Raw genomic sequence first — 20220 nt, forward strand, 5'->3', positions numbered from 1 at the left:
AAATGGCCGGTGAATATTGGGCTACTGTTGGCCAAAGAAAGGACGAAGCAGATTTAGGACAGGGGGAGTCCTGCTTCCTTCTCCTCCTTCGGCCAACTGTAGCCCAATTTCCACCGGTACCCTGTTGGCTAACGATACCTGTGGCGGTCGTTGGTAACCCGGGCCTCGACCGATCCAGTATGAATTTCTCTTTCGTGATCCGCATATTTGATTTGGCACATGTTTTACGCTGGATGCCCTTCCTAACGCAACCCTCCCCATTTATCCTAGCTTGGGACCCGCACTAAGAGTGCACTAACTTGTGCAACCTTAATGGCTGGGTTCTTCTTCTTCTAATAATAATAATAATAATAATAATAATAATAAATATCTGAGATAACAGTAGTGATGCTCCCTTTGCAAACCCTGTAAAACAAAATCGAAGTACAGCGTTTTCTTGCATGCATTCATTGTTTCTGATAAAAAACTATTTAACGCTGGGCTCGCTGTACTGAACGCTGACTCAGCATCGAGACGGTAGACTGAAAGTCGATACCTTTGTACAGACACTTGGTTTTCACACTTGGTTCAATGTATAGTGTGTGTGTGTGTGTGTATGTGTGTGTATCTATATCTACATGTGTAAGTTTTTGGTACAGTTTTTTGGTTTGATACGTGTGCACCGAATGCAATCCTTTTCACGTTGTTCAAATCTGAGTTCCCTCATGAACGTTTTAAGTGGCGGACCGCAAATTTGTTTATCCTCTGCCTCACACTGTGAGCGATTCGAAACACAATTTGTTTTGAGCTAGTGATAGCCGCTAACCAGGAAGTGGCCAGAGGCTAAAACTTGTCCAGCTTCAAGGATTTCCCTTAAAAGAGCAATTCCACATTTCGAGAGAGTGAACGAATAAAGGATGGAAGGAATGAAGACATTTGTTTTAGTGTGCTGAAAAAAACATTTAAGTGGAAAACGTAATAATCAATGTAAAACAAACACACACACTCACACACACACACACACACACACACACACACACACTTACATACACATCTACATATATTACCAAAATGGGGTACAACAAATGTAAACTATTTAATTGAAGCTTTCCATATATTTAATTGTATTTATTCATTTTGCTTTGTGTCAATTTAATTGATTACTTATTTAAATCAGTTTAATTAATATGATTTATACATTTTTGTTTTGATAAATTATATATATATAAAAAAAAGAAAATTATACAATATTTAACCATGCAGGCATTTTATTACAAATTAATAAAAAAATGTTTTCAAACTGTTTAAATGTTGATCGCAAATGTTACAAATAATAAACTGCGTTAATATATATAATATAAATAAATGAGATATTTGAAATTCTTTAATTGCTTCATCTGGTCAGATACCTTGGACATAAGTCACATGACCCTTAACCGTACATGCCAAACACCCCAAAACCACAAATGCAGCATGAATAGTGTGAACTTTCTGCAGTTTTTGTTTTCAATCTCCTATGTTGTTGTTTCTTTGCTCTAGCCAGGCAACATTTCGTCCATTTGTGCATTTTCGACACATGCTCTTCGTGTGAAGAAAAAAAAAACGTGTTACATGAAACTGCTGACAGCAGAACATGCAAAAGCGAAACGGAGAAAACAAAAAAGAAAAAGCAGAACGTCGAGTCTGAAGTAAGATCTTTAGGTGTTTCAACTAATATCCAACATCTAAATCGCACTATTTAAAGCGGTTTGAATTCGTCTTAGATCTTAGAGGTCTGGCATACGTAAATGTGATGGCAATCCTGCAGAAAAAGTCACATGACCCAAGATCACTGATATGCAATATAGCGTTCGCGAAGAACTTGTAGATCTTCTGCACATTTGTGTTTGTGCGTCGGTTAATAATATATCTACAACTTTTTTCCATCCTGATAAATGATCCGAATAATTAACGTGATGCAAATAATCCCTTTACAATTCGCTTATAAAGCAGGATTTGGGAGAACAAGCAGGATACCAAAAGCTTATAGTGTTACACACGTTGTGTGTGTGTGTGTGCGTGTGTGTGTGTGTGTGTGTGTTATGAAAACTGTAGTCAAAAGTCAAACCTCTCAGCACAGTTGTCCTGACAGCGGAACACAGTCATCCTTTTGTAGTCAAAAAACGAGATGCCTCTGAGCGCCCTCTTGTGAGTGTCATCTGCATAGCAGCCGATGTACTTTGCTTGAGAATGAAAAAAAAAAAAGAGAGAGAGAAAGTGGATTCAGAAGTAAATACCAGAGAGTTAATTATAGGGAGCAAAAAGATGTATTAATATTGATTACACCAAGGCCGAGTTATAATTGGAAAATAATAAATCCTTTGTCTCTACCAAGTAGAATATTTTTCTTATATGTGTACATGTTAAACACAATTGACATTTTGGAATGAAGGGTTTGGAACTCATTTATGTGAAGTTATTAGGTATTTATTATAGAAACAATTGTCAGGCTCTGAAGGGTCCTGTTAGGCCTCTAGCCTCTTCCTTCTTTTTCCTGTTTTTTTCTTCCACCAGATGTCGCCATTGTGCCCCTGTGTAATTAGTTCCTATTGTTAAAACCAGTATCCTATCAGCTCTATGTGTATCACCTTTTTTGGTAGTCTGGTGCTTTTACGGTTGATGCTGTGTGGTCTAGTTTCTAAGTTTTTTTTCTCCCCCACCTCTCCTTAGTCTCTTTTTTTTGTAGAGATTTTAGGCATTTTGTTCCTGTGAGACTTTTTTGAGTTCCTGAGAAGATTTTGGTCTGATATTGTGTTTTGACTGAAGTTTGTCTCTGCATTCGGGTTCACATCTGTCCCTCCTGACCCACATGCAGTTAAAACCGACTCGAGACATGACCCTGACAATTCAATTTTGGAAAAAGCCCAAAGATGACCATGTATATAGTTGCATCAATACAGGTTCATATATCTACAGTTGTTCATACAGCATAAAAAAAAAGAAATTGAATCTCACGCTCTAATACAATCATCCATCTGTGCCATCTGTATTAGACCTTAATGCCTTTCCGAATAGCCGTCTAGAAAAAAAAAGAGTTGGCTTTTATTATAAGCCATGAGCACTTTGATAATTACAGTTGCCTAAAAACCCGGGAGCGGCCTAGGATCCCATGCTGCCGAGAGAATCATATCTTCACAAGATCGCTAAACTGCTTTGTATTACAGTTTTTTTTAGTTGCTTTGAAGGGTTTCTCACAGCAGAAATTACTGTCACTAATGAAGGCGATGAACGTCATCAGATCAACCAATAATCAACCAGTTCTCTAAAACAGGTCAAAGGTGAATCTTGTGTATACAGACAGAGCAAAACATAGAATTATACATTGTAGGAATTGGTGGAAAAACATGGTGTGAATGAAAAGTAAAAGTGTGAATCCTGTTCGGTCTCTTGCAATCGATATAAATCAAATATCCAGTCTAATAAATAAATTTGTGCTGCTGAAATTCATTAATGCCATAAAAGTCCAATGTTGTGCATTTTCAGTCACTGTGATCCCAACCGTAGTTTATATCAAGAAATGATATAAATGAGCTGTTCATTGGCACAAATACTTACTTATGAAAGATGAACTAAGGCATTTTCGAGAAAAGCACAGGCTTTTGCAAGAAATCCAATGTATTGTGCTGTTTGCAGACATTGTTTTTAAAAAATGCACTTCCTGGTTTGCAAATATTAAGGATGTTTCGAGAAACGCTCCAAAGCAACTGAAAAAAAAAGTGTTAAAAAAAGAAAGAAAAGAAAGAAACTTTAAATAAATAATACACAAATTAAAGAAATGAAGGAAGTAAAAATGTGGCTCTCAGCAGAAGTGAGGAAAGTCATAAAACTAGCAATCCAAGAACCAGGATTAATCAAACACCAGAAAAGTCTGAAGACTATCATAATGTCTAGTCTAGCTTTGACTTTGTGATAGAAATGCCAGCTTTTTTTTTCCCTCAAGTGCCAGGGCATGTTTTACATTAAACTCCATGGAAAACAAGTGTAATGTGGCTGCTTTTTTAGAAAAGTTCTACAGCCTGAAATCAACATGCACATGGAGACGAAGTATTGCCTAAACGATCAACAAAAAACACAGAAGAAACATGAACTACCGTGAAAACGATGTTCTTGTTAGTGAGAGATGCTAAATTGCAACTATCCAATAAATCCAATTCATTTTCTGCCTTCAAAAAAACACCAACCGGTGAAACAGCCTCCTCGTCACCGGAGTAATGCAAGCCAAGCCAGAAGCAATGATACAGAGACAGACAGACAGACAGATGCATTTATTTTCAATTCAATTCAATTCAATTCAACCCCCAGGGCAGAGAAGGTTAAGGGGCTTGCTCAAGTGCCCAACAGTGGCAGCTTGGTGATACTGGGGCTTGAACAAAACTGAGAATTCAATGACATCATTCTGTTTGAGGAAGTACAAACCGGTATTAGAGATTGATTCCTTTTGGGAACGATTCGTTGGGCAAAAACTCGCTGACACATTTGATGACCACTACATCATTGTGCCCCCATTTTCGGTGACCTACTGTTTAACATGTCTGCCTTACACATTTAAACCCATCCAGAGTGACATACATTTTGATCATTTTTATACAACTAAGCAGTTGTGGGCTATGGGCTTTGCTCAAGGGCCCAGCAGTCAAAGTTTGGTGGTGGTGGGATTTGTACTAATGACCTTTCAATCAGAAGTCAACCTTATTGGGTTTTCCTCTGGGCAATAGTGTTTCCTCCACTAGCTCAAAGACATGTCCGTAATGTGTATGCCTGTATACCCTGTGCCTCAAGCTACCTGGAATAGGCTTTGGATGCCCCCCATGACACTTGCCATATTTATCTATTTTCTATACATTGGATCTATACAGTATTTTCCCGCTGAGACGAAGGAGGAACGTTCCAGAAAGGACTGCAAGGCTCTCAAATTAGACACTGCGTACAGCCGATATCCCCGTAGTCAGACTTTAGCTCTGACCCAAGAGGTTGTGAGTTCGACTCGATCTTCTTTGCACATGCTGATGAATCTTGGCTCAAGCACCAAGCATCGACTCAAATGTTCTTCATCCCTGACATTTCTCGGAAGGATACGTTGGCTTAGACCGCCAGGAGAGTAATGTAAAGTATGGGAAGGTAACGGTGGAAAATAATGTTACATTGCGGTGCCAGGTTGGAAGAAATACAAACGGTACGTCCTAATCTGGGTACGCAATCCACGTGAATGAATCATGAATGCTTATTTTTTTACTTTTTTTGTACTTCTACCACATTTCTACTACATTTCACAACTCAAGCTAAACCTGACCATATTTTGGTCTTGTGATGTTCTGCAAGGACAGAGTTTTTTTTTCCTCTTCCTCTTCCTCCAATGGTGCGCCCTTGTTCCACTGGCCCACTTTTATTCGTTTCGCTGTAGAATCTGCAAACTGAAGCAGGGTATTTTCAGCCCTCAGCCAACATTCTACATATTGTATTACAAGTCGGGGATAATACAAGACGGAGCGTGCGGTTATAAAAAAATGATCTGAGACATACAATGTGATCCATTACCGCTCCAAAGTGTATTAATTGAATCAAACTCTGATACAAGAACACGTCATTATTTAACACAGTCACTTCCTGTTCAAGCACTATGTGTCTTACTATGACTATACTATGACATACTATACTATGTATCATCTGTAGGTTCTCTGCCATGCTTTCTTTTTTACGTGCCTTCTGGTTTATCATTTGAACAAGACATCTTTTGTGTTTCCTCTTTTGCCTGGCATTGTGATTGTCCTCCAGATCTATTCCTCTATCCATTAGTTCTAACACCATCATAATCCTGGGCCAATTATTGTTCTTGAAATTATTATGTTAACAAATGGACTCTTATGAAACAGTGCCTGGAGCCTAAAGTTTAAAAACATCGTCTTTTAATGGCAAAAACAGGAAAATGTTTCTGTGGACAGATGAGTCCAAATGGGATATTTTTTGTCTCTAACAAAACTTTTGTAAGACGGAGACCAGGAGAGATGTTAGCATACTGGGTGAAAGAAAACCCGACCCAACATGGCTACCGTTCCATAATTCAAAACCATACAATTCTGTCTGGACTGCGACTCATTGGAACCAACTGCACCACACAACAAGACAATGACCTAAAGATCTGGAGACTCAGATCTCTTTTGGAGATGTCGGCTGGAGTGATCTATAGCTTGGAACGGCCTGCCCAGTCACCGCTCGTAAAGCCTATTGAACTGCTCTGGGATGAACTGGATCTCAAGTGTAGAAAGAAATCTTCAACAAGTGAAGAAAGTTTTTGGAAAGTTTTACGAGGAATAACAAAGTATTTCAGCTGAACGTTTGGAGAAACAAACTGCCCAGAGTGTAAAAAAGCTCTTATTCATGCTAAAGGAGGATTTTTCAATAAAAAATTTCATTTTTTCAAAATAAATAGGTAAAAAATGATAATATACTCAGTGTTTCCAAAGTTATGATAGGCACTGTACAGGAAAACTGGTGTTTCTTTCTTTAAAGACTAATCATCAAAGACTACTAGGCCCACATATAGAGACTGGCTAGTTCTTGTTATCGCGTTTGTTATTGTCTGTATACGAACTTTCATTTCCTCACCAGCATTGATTTTTTTTTTTTCACTCTCCAAAAAAAAAGCAGATTGTCATGTGGCTGAAAAACCATAGAGTGCAAAATCATAAACAGACTTACATAACGGAACGATACACGTATAAGAAAAAACGAAGAAAAAAGCGTCCAAATTAAAATTCGCCACGTTGCACATTACAATGAATCACACGCTCATACATATTTAAGCCTAAAGTACCAAGACTATGCCAGACTATGCGACTACGACAGCTCATATTGTGTTTCTATCATGCATTTCAAGAAAAACAATGTAATGCCGATCTACAACCAGCTCCTGCCCTGTCTTTCAGGTTTACTCTTCAGGAAGTGAGACATAAAACAGTTGTTCCCATGCTGTGTATTAACACAGTCACTCATCAAAAGCTGTGATAGACCACAAGGAGGCAGAATGGAGGAGAAAATTCAGATATAATATAAACACAGATATAGGAAAACTCTGATGGCCTCTCTGCATACAGTGTATTGTGCCTTACATACATCTTTGTGTAATTTCTCATACAATTCATATATTTGCTGAAATTGTATATACTACTGTATATTGCTAAAAGTTAGCAGCCATCTGGTATCATCGTGGAACGGTAAGTGCTTTTTGAGTATCGCATTTCACGTCCCAATTTGCTCTAATAATTCCCTCCACTTTTCTGAAAAGATGCTCCACTAGATTTCGGAGGGTGCTTGTGGACCATTGTGTTCATCAGCCACATCGGTGTTAGTAAAGTCAGGTACTCCAGAACCATGGAAACCGTTCATGTTCATAGAGCTCGCTTTGTGCACAGGTTTGGGTTTGCAAAATTGTATTAAACCTCATCCAAAGAAGATTGTGTGCCTCCAACTTTGTGGTAACAGTTTGGACAAGAACCACATATGACAGGAAAAGTCAGGTGTCCCAACACCTTTTCACTGCCCATAGCCTACAAATATTGAAATAGTTATCTGTACTTTTCACTTTGCACAATGCTAATATCTCTTGGTGGATGCTAAACTGCATTTCGTTGCTCTGAAATATTACTTACAATGACAAATTTCTATAACTCAGAAAAATTTGCTCTTCAAAAGCATTTCGATCCGAGATCCAACATTTCCTTCTACTCTGAATAGGAAACTGCATGACCTTTCTTGGGCTTGTTGATGAATTCTGTGAGCGTGGCGAGAACACGAGGCAGTTCAGAATCTTGCTTTGCATAATCATATTATAGTGTTTTGGGAACGCTGGGCTGAACAAAGTGACTATTGTTCCTGTTTTCAGATTTGATTTGTTCAGCGTTGCAGCATTTCAAGGAACTGAATCCAGATCCCGGGTCATGGATTTAAATGTAATTAAAAATGATTATTAGTGCGTGTGTGTGTGTGTGTGTGTGTGTGTGTGTGTGTGTGTGTGTGTGTGTGTGTGTGTGTGTGTTTGTCTGAATATAATAGCTGTGAGCATTAACTCAAGTCAAATCCTAAAGCTGACGGTGCATCCTGTTTATTTTTTTTTTTATCAGAGGTTAATTGTAGACGACATCTTACATATGGCTGGGGAGAGCCGGTGGTAAGAGACTAAAGTTTACCATCCACAGCCATCTGTTCATCCGGCTTCAAACCTTATTGACGATTATATTAATGAGACGAGATGGCCACAACTCCCTGTTCTATTTTGTTTACCTTTTGGCTTCTATCTTCTGACTGTTGCACTCATGGATTTTTAGGAGCCAATCTGGATGAATTAGAAAATGGATTTTGATGGCAGCACTCCAAAGAGTGGCATAAAGGTCCTCGAACAGAACAGGACAGTAAGTAAAACAGCAAGACGGCAAGAAAAAAAAAAATGCTCCCTCAACCAAACCAAAATTGGATTATGTAGGGAATATTGAATTTGTCCCTCTTTTTTTAAAACATAAAGCCAAAAGCTTTTTTAATAACAAAAAAAACCCAAATTAGCTGCTTTTTATATACAAACTTGGTTAGATTCTGAGCCTAACAGCTGCTATTTGGACACATGACTTTCTCAGCCGTATGTGGTTTTTCCACAATGCATTACACCTTCGGGTGTATGAGCCCAAAGCTCCACAACTACCCTCCTAAATCTAGTGTTGGTTATTATAAAAGCAAATGGAGACTGAATAAGATGGACAAAAAGCACAATGGTGTCCACAAAACTGTGGTCCGACAACACGGCAGCGGATTTGATCTAACATGGATTATTGGGTTTTTCCCAAACTTCTGATTCTTCTCACTAAACGTGTCAGCAGTTTGTAACAATAAAAGGTATAGCTGTTTTAAACTGGGACAAAAATCAGTTTTTCATGCCAAGTTGGATTGTTGTTTGTCTTATTAGGATCATGAGAGGAAAATTAAAATGGTTGAGGCTTAAAGGAATAAAACATGAATTGCTGCAATTGGAAAATAATCATGTTTGGGATAATCTTTATAATTTCACTGTCAGGGGCTGCATCACATGACCCTGGCTATAGGGAGCGCCGTTCGTCTGAAAGACAGCATACGGCCTTGATTTAATAAACAACGCAGATCATAAGTAATGACGTTTTCATCAGCGTGATGCTGATTTTAGCAGATGCGCCGAAAGCCAGATGAAAACAAATCCATAAAGTGTTTATAATTGAATCAATAATGCATTTATTATAATTAGTTATTTTTAGAGTCTGTCTCTTTTTTCTTGTTGATATCATGGTGAGATGTTTTGCTTCGTTGTAATGCAACGATAATGAAAAACGCAGCCGACGAGCAAACACCTCTGGAAAGATCGACCAAGATTGTTGGTCAACCATTCCACCATTCCAGGTACTTTCTCATGAAGATGGCAGAGAAAATGGTAGGAGTGTTCAAAGCTGTCATTTCATTCATCAACTTTGGACAATCTAAAATATACAAAAATTTCAGGGGTGTTTTACATGTTTTCGTTCACTTGATAATTCCATACAAGCTCTTTTATAGCATGGATGTCTTTGGAATTAATGTACAATGTAAAAATAATAATAAAATTAATGAAGGTGTGCTCAAACGTTTCACTGGTATTGACAGAACAATTAAGCCAATAGCTAAAGCTACAGCAAAATAACAACTGCTAGCTCTAAGATCACAGAAGCCATACTTAAAAGCACTTAACGGTACTTAAAAGTTTGTGAAAGGTCTGTGAAACATTTCGAATTACGGCATAAATATCACCCAAAACATCGTTTGAATTTCAAAAAATGTTATACTTGGTCGATAATTTATTGTGAAAAATAATTTGTCACTCACAGACGTGTAATATGGGATCTTTTTTTTTCTCAATAAAGGATTTGGATCTGTTTTTACTTAACAAATGAATACATTTGATCTCTTTTGCCTAAAAGTTCAATTTGCCTACCTTTATAACATGTGGGAATATTTAGGCTATATTTATGCAAATTTATTCGAAAAAAGGGCTCACAAATGATCAAGCACCCTCATCCATCTTCATACGCAAGATAATGTAAATCAATAAAATGTCGGGTTTTTTTGTTTGTTTTTTACCGCTAGAAAGAAGCCCAGCTGTGCACAGCAGTTTGGTTCAAAATAATAATATCATTATCTGTCCCCACTCCCCACCATCCACTATGGATTCTAATCATAAGCTCCGAGATAATTGAATAAAAACATGGAGAGGCGTGTGATCTCTAATCTCATCAATTAACACGGTGGAAACACCAACAGGATCAGTCAGTTCCTAAGCATTGCCAAGGCTACAGAGTAGTTACAGCCAAGATTAGCTCACTTTTCTCTTTATATATGCTGCCTCTTGGTGAAATCATTCATAAACATGGGATTCGCTTCCATTGCTATGCTGATGACACACAGCTGTATATTTCAGCAAAGCCAGATGAGCTAGATCAGCTTAACAATGTTGAGAAGTGTGTAAAGGACATTAGACAGTGGATGCTTAATAACTTTCTTCTGCTCAACTCAGATAAGACGGAAGTACTTTTACTAGGACCACATGCAGCTAGAAATAAACTTTCCGATTACGTAGCATCTCTGGATGGTGTTTCTGTTTCAGCGTGTACGGCTGTCAAAGACCTTGGTGTGATTATTGACCCGAGTCTTTCCTTTGAGTCTCACGTGAATAATATCACCAGGATCGCCTTCTTTCACCTTAGAAATATTGCTAAAATTAGAAATATGATGTCGTTACAGGATGCAGAAAAACTAGTTCATGCTTTTGTTACTTCTAGATTAGACTACTGTAACGCTGTACTGTCTGGGTGTGCGAGTAAGTGCATAAATAAGCTTCAGTTAGTCCAGAATGCAGCAGCAAGGGTCCTCACTAGATCTAGGAAATATGACCACATCACCCCTGTTTTAATTAGTCTACACTGACTCCCAATCAAATCTCGCATTGATTATAAAATATTACTACTGACGTATAAAGCACTTAACGGTCTCGCACCGCAGTATCTGAGTGAACTTCTGTACCAGTATGATCCTCCACGCCTACTTAGATCAAAAGGTGCTGGCTATCTGTTGGTTCCTCAAATAATGAAGACTACAGCAGGGGCAGATCTTTCTTATAAAGCCCCACAGTTATGGAACAGCCTTCCAATCAGTGTTCGGGACTCGGACACAGTCTCAGTGTTCAAGTCGAGGTTGAAAACTTATTTATTTAGCCTTTTATCAGTAGATTTTTTTCTTAGGTAAAGGCTCAGATCTGGAGGGAGCATGGATATAGAGTGTTTGGTGAACTGGTATATTTGTATGCTGTCGCCCCTCACATTCACACGCTCACTCAGGTTTGTTGAGGGTGGTGTGGTGGGTCGTCTCTTATCCCAGAGATCCCTCATGTCTGTGTTACCTTCTGGTTCTCCCTTTTAGTTATGCTGCCATAGCGAGTCTTGCTGGAGTCCAAACTGCACAGTGACATTAACTTTCATACACCAATAGTTACACTTAATAATCCATATCCTTCTCTTGCCGTCACCCTCTCTCTCTCTCTCTCTCTCTCTCTCTCTCTGTCGAGTTAAACATGCTCCTGAGGCTCCAGTGACCACTGTTCCTGCCCCTCTCCCCTCCGTGGATCTTCACACTTCTGTGCAGCTTGGGACGGTATCTCATCAACACCTTGGGTGGTTCCATATAATTCCGGAGTAGAACGGGTGCTTTTGAGGACGGATTGGACTGTAGTTGGTTTTGGCGGTCTGCTGCACTGACTCGGGAGTGCAGTTTGCTTCTGATCGTCATCACTGTACCCCGCAACTTTGTATATATGCTTCAAATGGACATTTGGTGCAACCCAGATGAGGATGGGTTTCCTCTTGAGTCTGGTTCCTTTCAAGGTTTCTTCCTTATGCCATCTCGGGGAGTTTTTCCTTGCCACAGTTGCTCATCAGGGACAAACTTACTTACAAAGAACATATTTACATTTAATCACCACATTATCTGTGTAAAGCTGCTTTGAGACAATGTTCATTGTTATAAGCGCTATACAAATAAAAATGATTTGAAATTGAATTGAATTGAACTTTGGGACGTTATTAAACCTTATCGTTTTGGTCATTCAATTATATAATCAAGTATATATTCCCACCCACCCAAAGTTGAAACGAAAAACAGGCAATTAAAACAGGCAAAAGTGTAGCAAAAAAAAGAATTAACACCTGCAAACAAGAACATGAGACTTCAAGGGAAACAAAATATGCACACTAACAGTTTAGTAGACAAAACAAAGAAACAACAGGGTAAATACAGACAGCCAGGAAAAAATTTGAACTAACATAAAACAGGTGGACACAGTTAGGATACAAGCCAATGGAAGGACACAAGCAAATACAGAACCAGAAATAAAAGCAATGCATGGAACAGAAATCTTCTCACGGGTAGGATAGTACACACTATTGGATGATCCAGAGGAGTCATGGGAGAAAGTCATGTAGTCAGATGAGACCAGAATAGAACTTTTGGGTCATAATTCCTCTAAACGTGTTTGGAGAAAGAAGAATGATGAGTACCATCCCAAGAACACCATCCCTACTGTGAAGCATGGGGGTGGTAGCATCATGCTTTGGGGGTGTTTTTCTGCACATGGGACAGGGCAACTGCACTGTATTAAGGAGAGGATGACCAGGGCCATGTATTACGAGATTTCGGGGAACAACCTCCTTCCCTTAGTTAGAGCATTGAAGATGGGTCGAGGCTGGGTCTTCCAACATGACAATGACCCGAAGAACACAGCTAGAATAACCAAGGAGTGGCGCTGTAAGAAGCATATCATGCTTCTGGCGTGGCCTAGCCAGTCCCCAGACCTAAACCCAATAGAGAATCTTTGGAGGGAGCTCAAACTCCGTGTTTCTTAGCGACAGGCCAGAAACCTGACTGGTGTAGAGAAGATCTGTGTGGAGGAGTGGGCCAAAATCCCTCCTGCAGTGTGTGCAAACCTGGTGAAAAACTACAGGAAACGTTTCACCTCTGTAATTGCAAACAAAGGCTACTGTACCAAATATTAACATTGACTTTCTCAGGTGTTCAAATAATTATTTGCAGCTGTATCATACAAATAAATAGTTAAAAAATCATACATTGTGATTTCTGGATTTTTTTTTAGATTATGTCTCTCACAGTGAACATGCACCTACGATGACAATTTCAGACCCCTCCATGATTTCTAAGTGGGAGAACTTGCAAAATAGCAGGGTGTTCAAATACTTATTTTCCTCACTGTATATCTGAGCCAGAGTCTGTTCCAACAAAATTGTAAAAGATGTCTCTAGGTCCACGAAGACGTTGTGTTTACTGTGAGAAACAGCACTAAGACGGTGCCACTGCAATGAATTCAAGACGCTAACTAAAATTTCTGAGGCGGAAAGCGAGCGGGTTCCATGACAGAAGAACCAACGTCTCCGGCAAATTTCAGCCGCTAGTTTCAAACGATTCGTATCCTGAACCCATACGAAGATTTTGGCGACTCTTATTCTGAATTATAAGTATTCTGGAACGTATAATTATAATAGTATCCAGAGGTTCCACTGTATCATGTAATCGTTTATCATGATATAAATATTATTTTGATATATTGCGTAGCCCTTGCTCAAACCCTGAAAACCAGACTAGAACATCAATCCTCCTACACCAAGTTTAACTAATGGTAAAGTGTGTATTCTAACAAATTCTGGTAAATAGTGTGCTCCTCGGCAGAGTCATCTATCAGACTGGCAGCCAGTAACGTATGATTCATCACTCTAGAGAACAACTTTGCACTCTTGGCACTGTGCTTTACACCACTCTGCATTTTAATACAACTTCACACTTGCCATAGTGATCGTAGGCTCGTGTGTAGCCGATCGGCCATAGAAGGCCGTTCCATGATGCATACTTCTTGTGCCAATCTTCCAGAGCAACTCTGTGGTGAGTTAGACAGTAAAGAATACGTCGTTTTCATGTTCTCTGCAGCCTTACTGAGCAAGGTGGCTGAGCTGGATGCTTCAAGCAAGGCAGAAATTTCCAAAACTGACTTGTTGGAAAGGACACATTGTACTGCCTGTACTTGTCTATGCCTAAGTTCTTGATTTCATGTACTTCAGGTCAATTAGTGTCTGAAACCCCTCCTTGGGTGGAGTAGCCTCATCATTTTGGTCATGACTAATGCATTAGAAATCATAGTAAAACTTTAAGAAAATATTGGCCAAGCCAGAAATTCTTCACCCCGTTTCAAAGCCTATTTGGTGACACGAGAACATTGTGACCCTATAAAGCCTTCAAGATTCTTTTTGTTACCTGTGCCTGTTTGTATATTGTCTGGCATGAGGCCGACCTCGTTCTGGCAATTAGGTTTGTTCCACAGAGGCTGGTGCAAACACACGACTCTTTCCATTAAACCCAGTGAAAGAGAGCTATGTTCTGTTTTCTCCCCAGACACCGAGGAGTGAGCGGCAATTACCAAGTCTGTGCCGAAGTCATTACTGCTGCCGAAGCAACCGCCGAACGATATGCGACCTCACCGTTCACGCCGTTAGGGAGCTCATGAACTCTTTACCTTCAAACAATTACTTACTTACTTCTCTGACGCACACCAAACATTTTGTCTTTCGGTCAGGCGTTTATAAAAGGGCAAGTCAAAGGTTTGAGATCCTTGTTTTTTTTTTTTTTCAGTGTCGAAATGTCAAGTACAACTTAAGCAATACATTGAGACATAGAAATGATAAGGTTATAAATCATTGTTGGCAAAGTTGCAACAAACATAATACACCAAATAATTTTGGGAATTTGTAGGTCAATAGTTAAAATTTTGGGTTTATTATTCGGAAGGTCGTGACTTTAAATCCCAGCACCACCAAGTTGCCACGGCTTTTGAGCGAAAACCTTAACTGCTCAGGTGTATAAATGAGCGCCTGCCGAATGCCTTAATGTAAATTGCATGTGTTCAGATTCAAATATAGAGAAATTTGAATATTTTTAAAGCTTTTGATCTTTTCAAGAGTCAAATATGGCACTATATGATCAAATTCACAGTGGCCTGTATTGGGCAAAATAATATTCTAAGTATGTAAGTACTAGAATAAATTTAAAGAGAGAGAGCATTTAAAACATTACATTTTAGTAATAGAAAGCCGCAAAAATTACAATACTGACATATGATGGAGCCTCAAATATAGGAAAGGACTATTTATTACCAAGAAATTAAGATATAATATGTATTTTAAACCTGGTGTTACACACAAATTTATTATAGATCAGTAGATACCATGTGCCAGTAGCACTACTGGGTCAATGGTAAAATCACTGCAAAGTCATAAAGTGTTAAATGTATTGGTGTACTGGTGAGAAGATGGACTGTACCTCTAGCCTCCTCCGTTTCTTTGCTGTTCCTTGGCTTCGCCCAGGTGAGCCCGAACCTTCGTGTGGTTCGCGTCTCCTTGAAAGCCCTCCTAACGAGGCCCGTGCTCTCAGAGGACAGAGTCGTTCCCGCCTCAACTGATGCTAGAGGGCCGTGTCCACCCCTGGATCCCGAATCTCCCGAGAAGCCAGAGTGGAGGAAGACGAGACTGCCGGCTGTGAGGTAGAGAAGGATGAAGGAGAAAAAGCGCACGGGCTTGCGGCGGAAATAGCGCTGGATCTTCAGCAAGGGCCGAGCCATGGCCTCCGGGCTCACGTACAGACATGAAAAAGTTCTGCGAGCCGTTCTTCCTCTAAAAATAGGTGCCGCGACAGTTTCCTCCGTGGCTCCAAGGAGTGATGCTGCACGGAGAACATCGGAGGCGATGTGCTGAAGAACAAAAAGTCAACTCCAGCACTTTTCCTCTGCCATTGTGTGGGTGTGTGTGGACGGCGTGTTGTGAAAGACGAGACGAAAGACGATAGCACTTTCCACGGCGCTATCTTTCTCTCGAGGTCTCGTTCCCACCGAAGCCTCCTGTCAATCAAGCCCAAGTCAGACTGAAAAGAGAAAGAAACAGACAGAAGAAGACGAGAAAAAAAAGAGAATAAGTAAGCACAGTCAAGTGCTGTGGAGTGCATTTGTCTGGTCGCTTTGCCAAAGGCAGTTCATTCAGATTCCTTTTTCACATAGAGATATCTGATTTTCTACAAGGAAATCTAAAGAGCGAATAAAAGCCCTAGATTTCTTTTACAGCTTCTTTCAGACATTTAGGGCAAGGTTAAGCAAATGACCAGACACCAATCTAGAACAATCCACATGACTCCTGTGTCCCAAATAAAAGGGGGGTGATCAGTAGCGGAAAATTTACAGTGGAAAGAGAACATTTGTTCAAATTCTCATGAAGCGATATCAATTTGAATATGATGGAAATTACTTTGTTGGCTCACTCATTTATTTTCTTATGCATTTACATGAAAAAAAAACCAGTCTGACTGATACAAGTGTTCATTCCAGTTCATAATAATAACTAACCTGAATATAGACTCAATTCGGTACAGTGCCTCTGTTTGCTAAACATTATTAGAACCCTAAATGTTAGAATCTGATGGAAAAAAAACCCCAAAAAAAACAAATGATTTTGGACGATCACATTTTGACATGCACTTCCTTTTTCTTTTAGATGATAAACCATTACACAAACCAAAAGACATTAGATTTGTCCAATTCATTTTTATTTGTATCGCACTTTTAACAAATGGAAATTGTCTCAAAGCAGCTTTTATAGATAAAATGATTATAAAATAATTTTATTTGTAAATTTGTCCCTACTGAGTTAACCAATGGCAACTATGGCAAGGAAAAACTAACTGAGATGGCATGAGGAAAGAAACCATAAAAGGTTAACCAGACTCAAAAGGGAACCCGTCCTCACATAGGTGACGCCGAATGTACATGTCATTACAGTTCCATCATTGTTAAGCTGCAACCTGTGGTCCTGATTCACTGTAGCAGACTGTTGATATTAATTACAGCCCAAATCCATCCTCAAAGTTCTTGGGTTGCTTGGTAATTTCATGGCGCTTTAGCCTGTTGATGTGGAACCAACTCCAGCTGCACAGAGTGGTCTACAATTGGAAAGGGTTCCCTTGGAGTGTTTATGGATGGGTTTTAAACAAAGCCGTCTTGGTTTTAACAAAAAAAAAAAAAAAAAAAAAAGAAGACAGTGGAAAAAGAAAGTGGTCTAACCCTGAGGGATTTGGATTCACTCTATTATTTCACTTAATCACATAGCACTCGTTTGTTAATTAAAAGATCTCATCAGCTCTGTGCGCCGTGTAACGAGATCTCACCTCGGCTTTTACTCTTCGAAACGATCCGCCCGTTTCGGATTAGCCTTGAGTACGCTCACTCGTTTACTTAAAGCCTAAAAACTTGTTTCAACTCCGTTTGATTCAAATCTTTTATTTGGAGGACTCAGGGAACTGTTTGTGTGAGCTACAATGAAGTGCATTACCGGACCTAAAACTTACAGCCTGCTATTATGAAGTCGAACTCACTCGATTCTATGCGGAACTCTTTCACTCACTTATACCTGTCTGTCTTGTGTGTGTCTTTTGTGCGAGATGGCCCCCACCAAAATGGGCAGGTCGGTTTGAGTGGAGATAGAGATAAAGATTTATCCTTCATGCTCTCCTTCTCTCAAAGGCTGCAGTGTGTGGAGATGGTTTAAACCGACACACACACACACACACACACACACACACAGGCACCATGAGTGGCTCTTAGAGAGTGGGTATAAACTACTTAATCAGACTCCACTGCTGCAAGGACTGAGGAATTTTCCATAACCATAACCTCTCTCTCTCTCTCTCTCTCTCTCTCTCTCTCTCTCTCTGTTTGCTTAAGCAACCGAGGCACTGATTTACCGACAACCCAAACACAAGGTGCGTATTTGTGTATATTCTGGTAAACGGCAAGAAATTGTACCTCAGGCAAATCTATATACTATAATAAATCAATGAATCACAGGTAACTGCCAAATATAAAGCCAACTTTACAACTTTTTTTTACATTATGAGAAGGTCTGAGATGTGTTATAATATATATCAATTCCTTTTACAGCATTTGGCAGATGCCCTGATCCAAAGCAAATTTTTCAATTATTTCCTACATTCATATAACTGAGAAATTGAAAGTTAACGCCTTGTTCAAGCTCCCAATAGTGGTAGCTTTGTGGTGTTTAGATTTGAAAACATGACCTTCTTAACAGGAGTCCAACATCTTAACCACTGAGCTACCACTTCCCTAATTAAATTTGTATTTCTATAGCGCTTACAACAATGGACATTGTCCCGAAGCAGCTTCTCAGAAAAAAATACATTGAAGATATATAAATTCTAAGGAGCGAGCCAGTGAAGACAGTAGCGAGGAACCCTCGCTGAGATGGTACGAGGTTTCACGATCTCATACCATATATAAATACACATTTTAATTACTAAGCATTTGCGGCAAGTCTCAAATCAAGCACTGAAATCTGCCATGATGCACACATCCGGCAATTAAAACGGTCCGTGTGGAAACATAGCAAAATTTTAAACATAGCTTAATTTAAAGCATTATAATTACTATAAACATTTCCAAGATAATTTTATCTTCATGCTTTATATTGAGTTTGGTTTCACTACTAATAAACAGACATTTGCATAAACCATCCATATTTGTCTATGCCTTTGATGATTAAAGTATTCAAAACTAAGCTACATTTAAGACACATAAGATTGTGCGATTAGTAGTACCAGGAGATGCGGCAGCAGCTGAAGAGGGATGTGGCAAAAGCAAGGGAAAAGGCATATGAGGAGCTGTATGAGAAGTTGGACACTAAGAAAGGAGAAAAGGATTTGTAGCAATTGGCCAGGCAGAGGGACCGAGCTGGGAAAGATGTGCTACAATTTAGAGCAATAAAGAATGGAGACGGAAATGTGTTGACTAGTGAGGAGAGTGTGTTGAGAAGAGGGAGAGAGTATTTTGAGCAGCTGATGAATGAGGAAAAGGTTTATAGGACTGTGTTGGGACCTGCAATGTTGTATGGTTTAGAGACAGTGGCATTGAGTAAAAGACAGGAGGTGGAGCTGGAGGTAGCAGAGCTGAAGATGTTGAGATTTTCATTGGGAGTGATGAGGATGGACATGATTAGAAAAGAGTTCTTGCAGACAAGGTGAGGGAGGCATGATTGAGATGGTTTGGACATGTGCAGAGGAGGGACATGGGGTATATCGGTGGGAGAATGCTGAGGATGGAGCCGCCAGGAAGGAAGAAAAGAGGAAGGCCAAGCAAGAGGTTTATAGATGTGGTGAGGGAAGACATGCAGGCAGTTTGTTTGAAAGAAGCTGTTTTGCATGTTTTGCATGTTTTAAAGTACACTTTTATACATAAATACCCTGAATTAGGGTTTTATATAGTTATAATAAGCAAAACATCCAATTAAACAAATATATTTTTTTATCCGGTTAATCAAAAATGTATGATATCATCCAATATCAGAGCAGTGGGTTTAAAAAAATAAAAAAATATAAAAATAAATAGCATATTACAGACTTACAAGTGAATTTCTTTTGCTCACCGAAAGGAAAAGAGGGTCAGCGGGGTCTAATACACAATGGTCTGAGGAAGTGGGCGTTTGTAGTACAAGGCAAGTCAGTAGGAGAGAGGTCAAAGAAAAATAAATTTCAAGCTACTGTCCTTAATTATCTTGTATTTATTCATACACATATTTATTATGACTGGGCATGCAGCCATGCATTGTGGGAAACTGGTACAAAAGGCCATGTGTAAATATATTATGTGGTCACCTAAACTAGTTCTCATAGTCATTTCGATTCAAGTTAGAAATCAGTTGCCTATTTAGAAATAAGGTACATATAACAAAATGAATTAAAAAAATTATTTGGAGAATGATATTCAATTTCTCTTTTAACTATAAATTACTTAATAGAAAATGTTTATCATTGAACACTTAGGGCTGAAGTTTATTTATTTGTACTCATTAGATGGATGGATGGATGGATGGATGGATGCATGGATGGATGGATGGATGAATAGATTTGTTACTGTATTTAAGTAGCTTTTTTTGCGTATCTGTACTTTATCGAAGTATTTCAATTGGGGGAGACTTTTACTTAAATTTCACAACATTTCACAAGTCAAATAACTTTTTACTCGACTACATTTTGCGAAATCTGTCA

At 39.1% G+C, this 20220-nt stretch overlaps 1 protein-coding gene across 2 annotated transcripts in view; it reads right to left on the reverse strand.

Annotated features, from left to right (window-relative positions):
- wscd2 (WSC domain containing 2) overlaps positions 1 to 20220 on the reverse strand; it is a 65305-nt gene that overhangs the window by 16598 nt on the left and 28487 nt on the right. For both annotated transcript variants that reach the window (XM_046841230.1, XM_046841231.1), the window contains exons 2-3: positions 15439 to 16035; positions 2087 to 2201 (exon numbers count right to left, since the gene is read on the reverse strand). In XM_046841230.1, coding sequence (XP_046697186.1) covers positions 2087 to 2201; positions 15439 to 15736 — 413 coding nt within the window. In that variant the 5' untranslated portion in view covers positions 15737 to 16035. The remainder of the gene's footprint in view (positions 1 to 2086; positions 2202 to 15438; positions 16036 to 20220) is intronic.

Source organism: Silurus meridionalis, chromosome 27 (genome assembly GCF_014805685.1).
Source record: "Silurus meridionalis isolate SWU-2019-XX chromosome 27, ASM1480568v1, whole genome shotgun sequence".
NCBI classification, from domain to species: Eukaryota; Metazoa; Chordata; class Actinopteri; order Siluriformes; family Siluridae; genus Silurus; species Silurus meridionalis.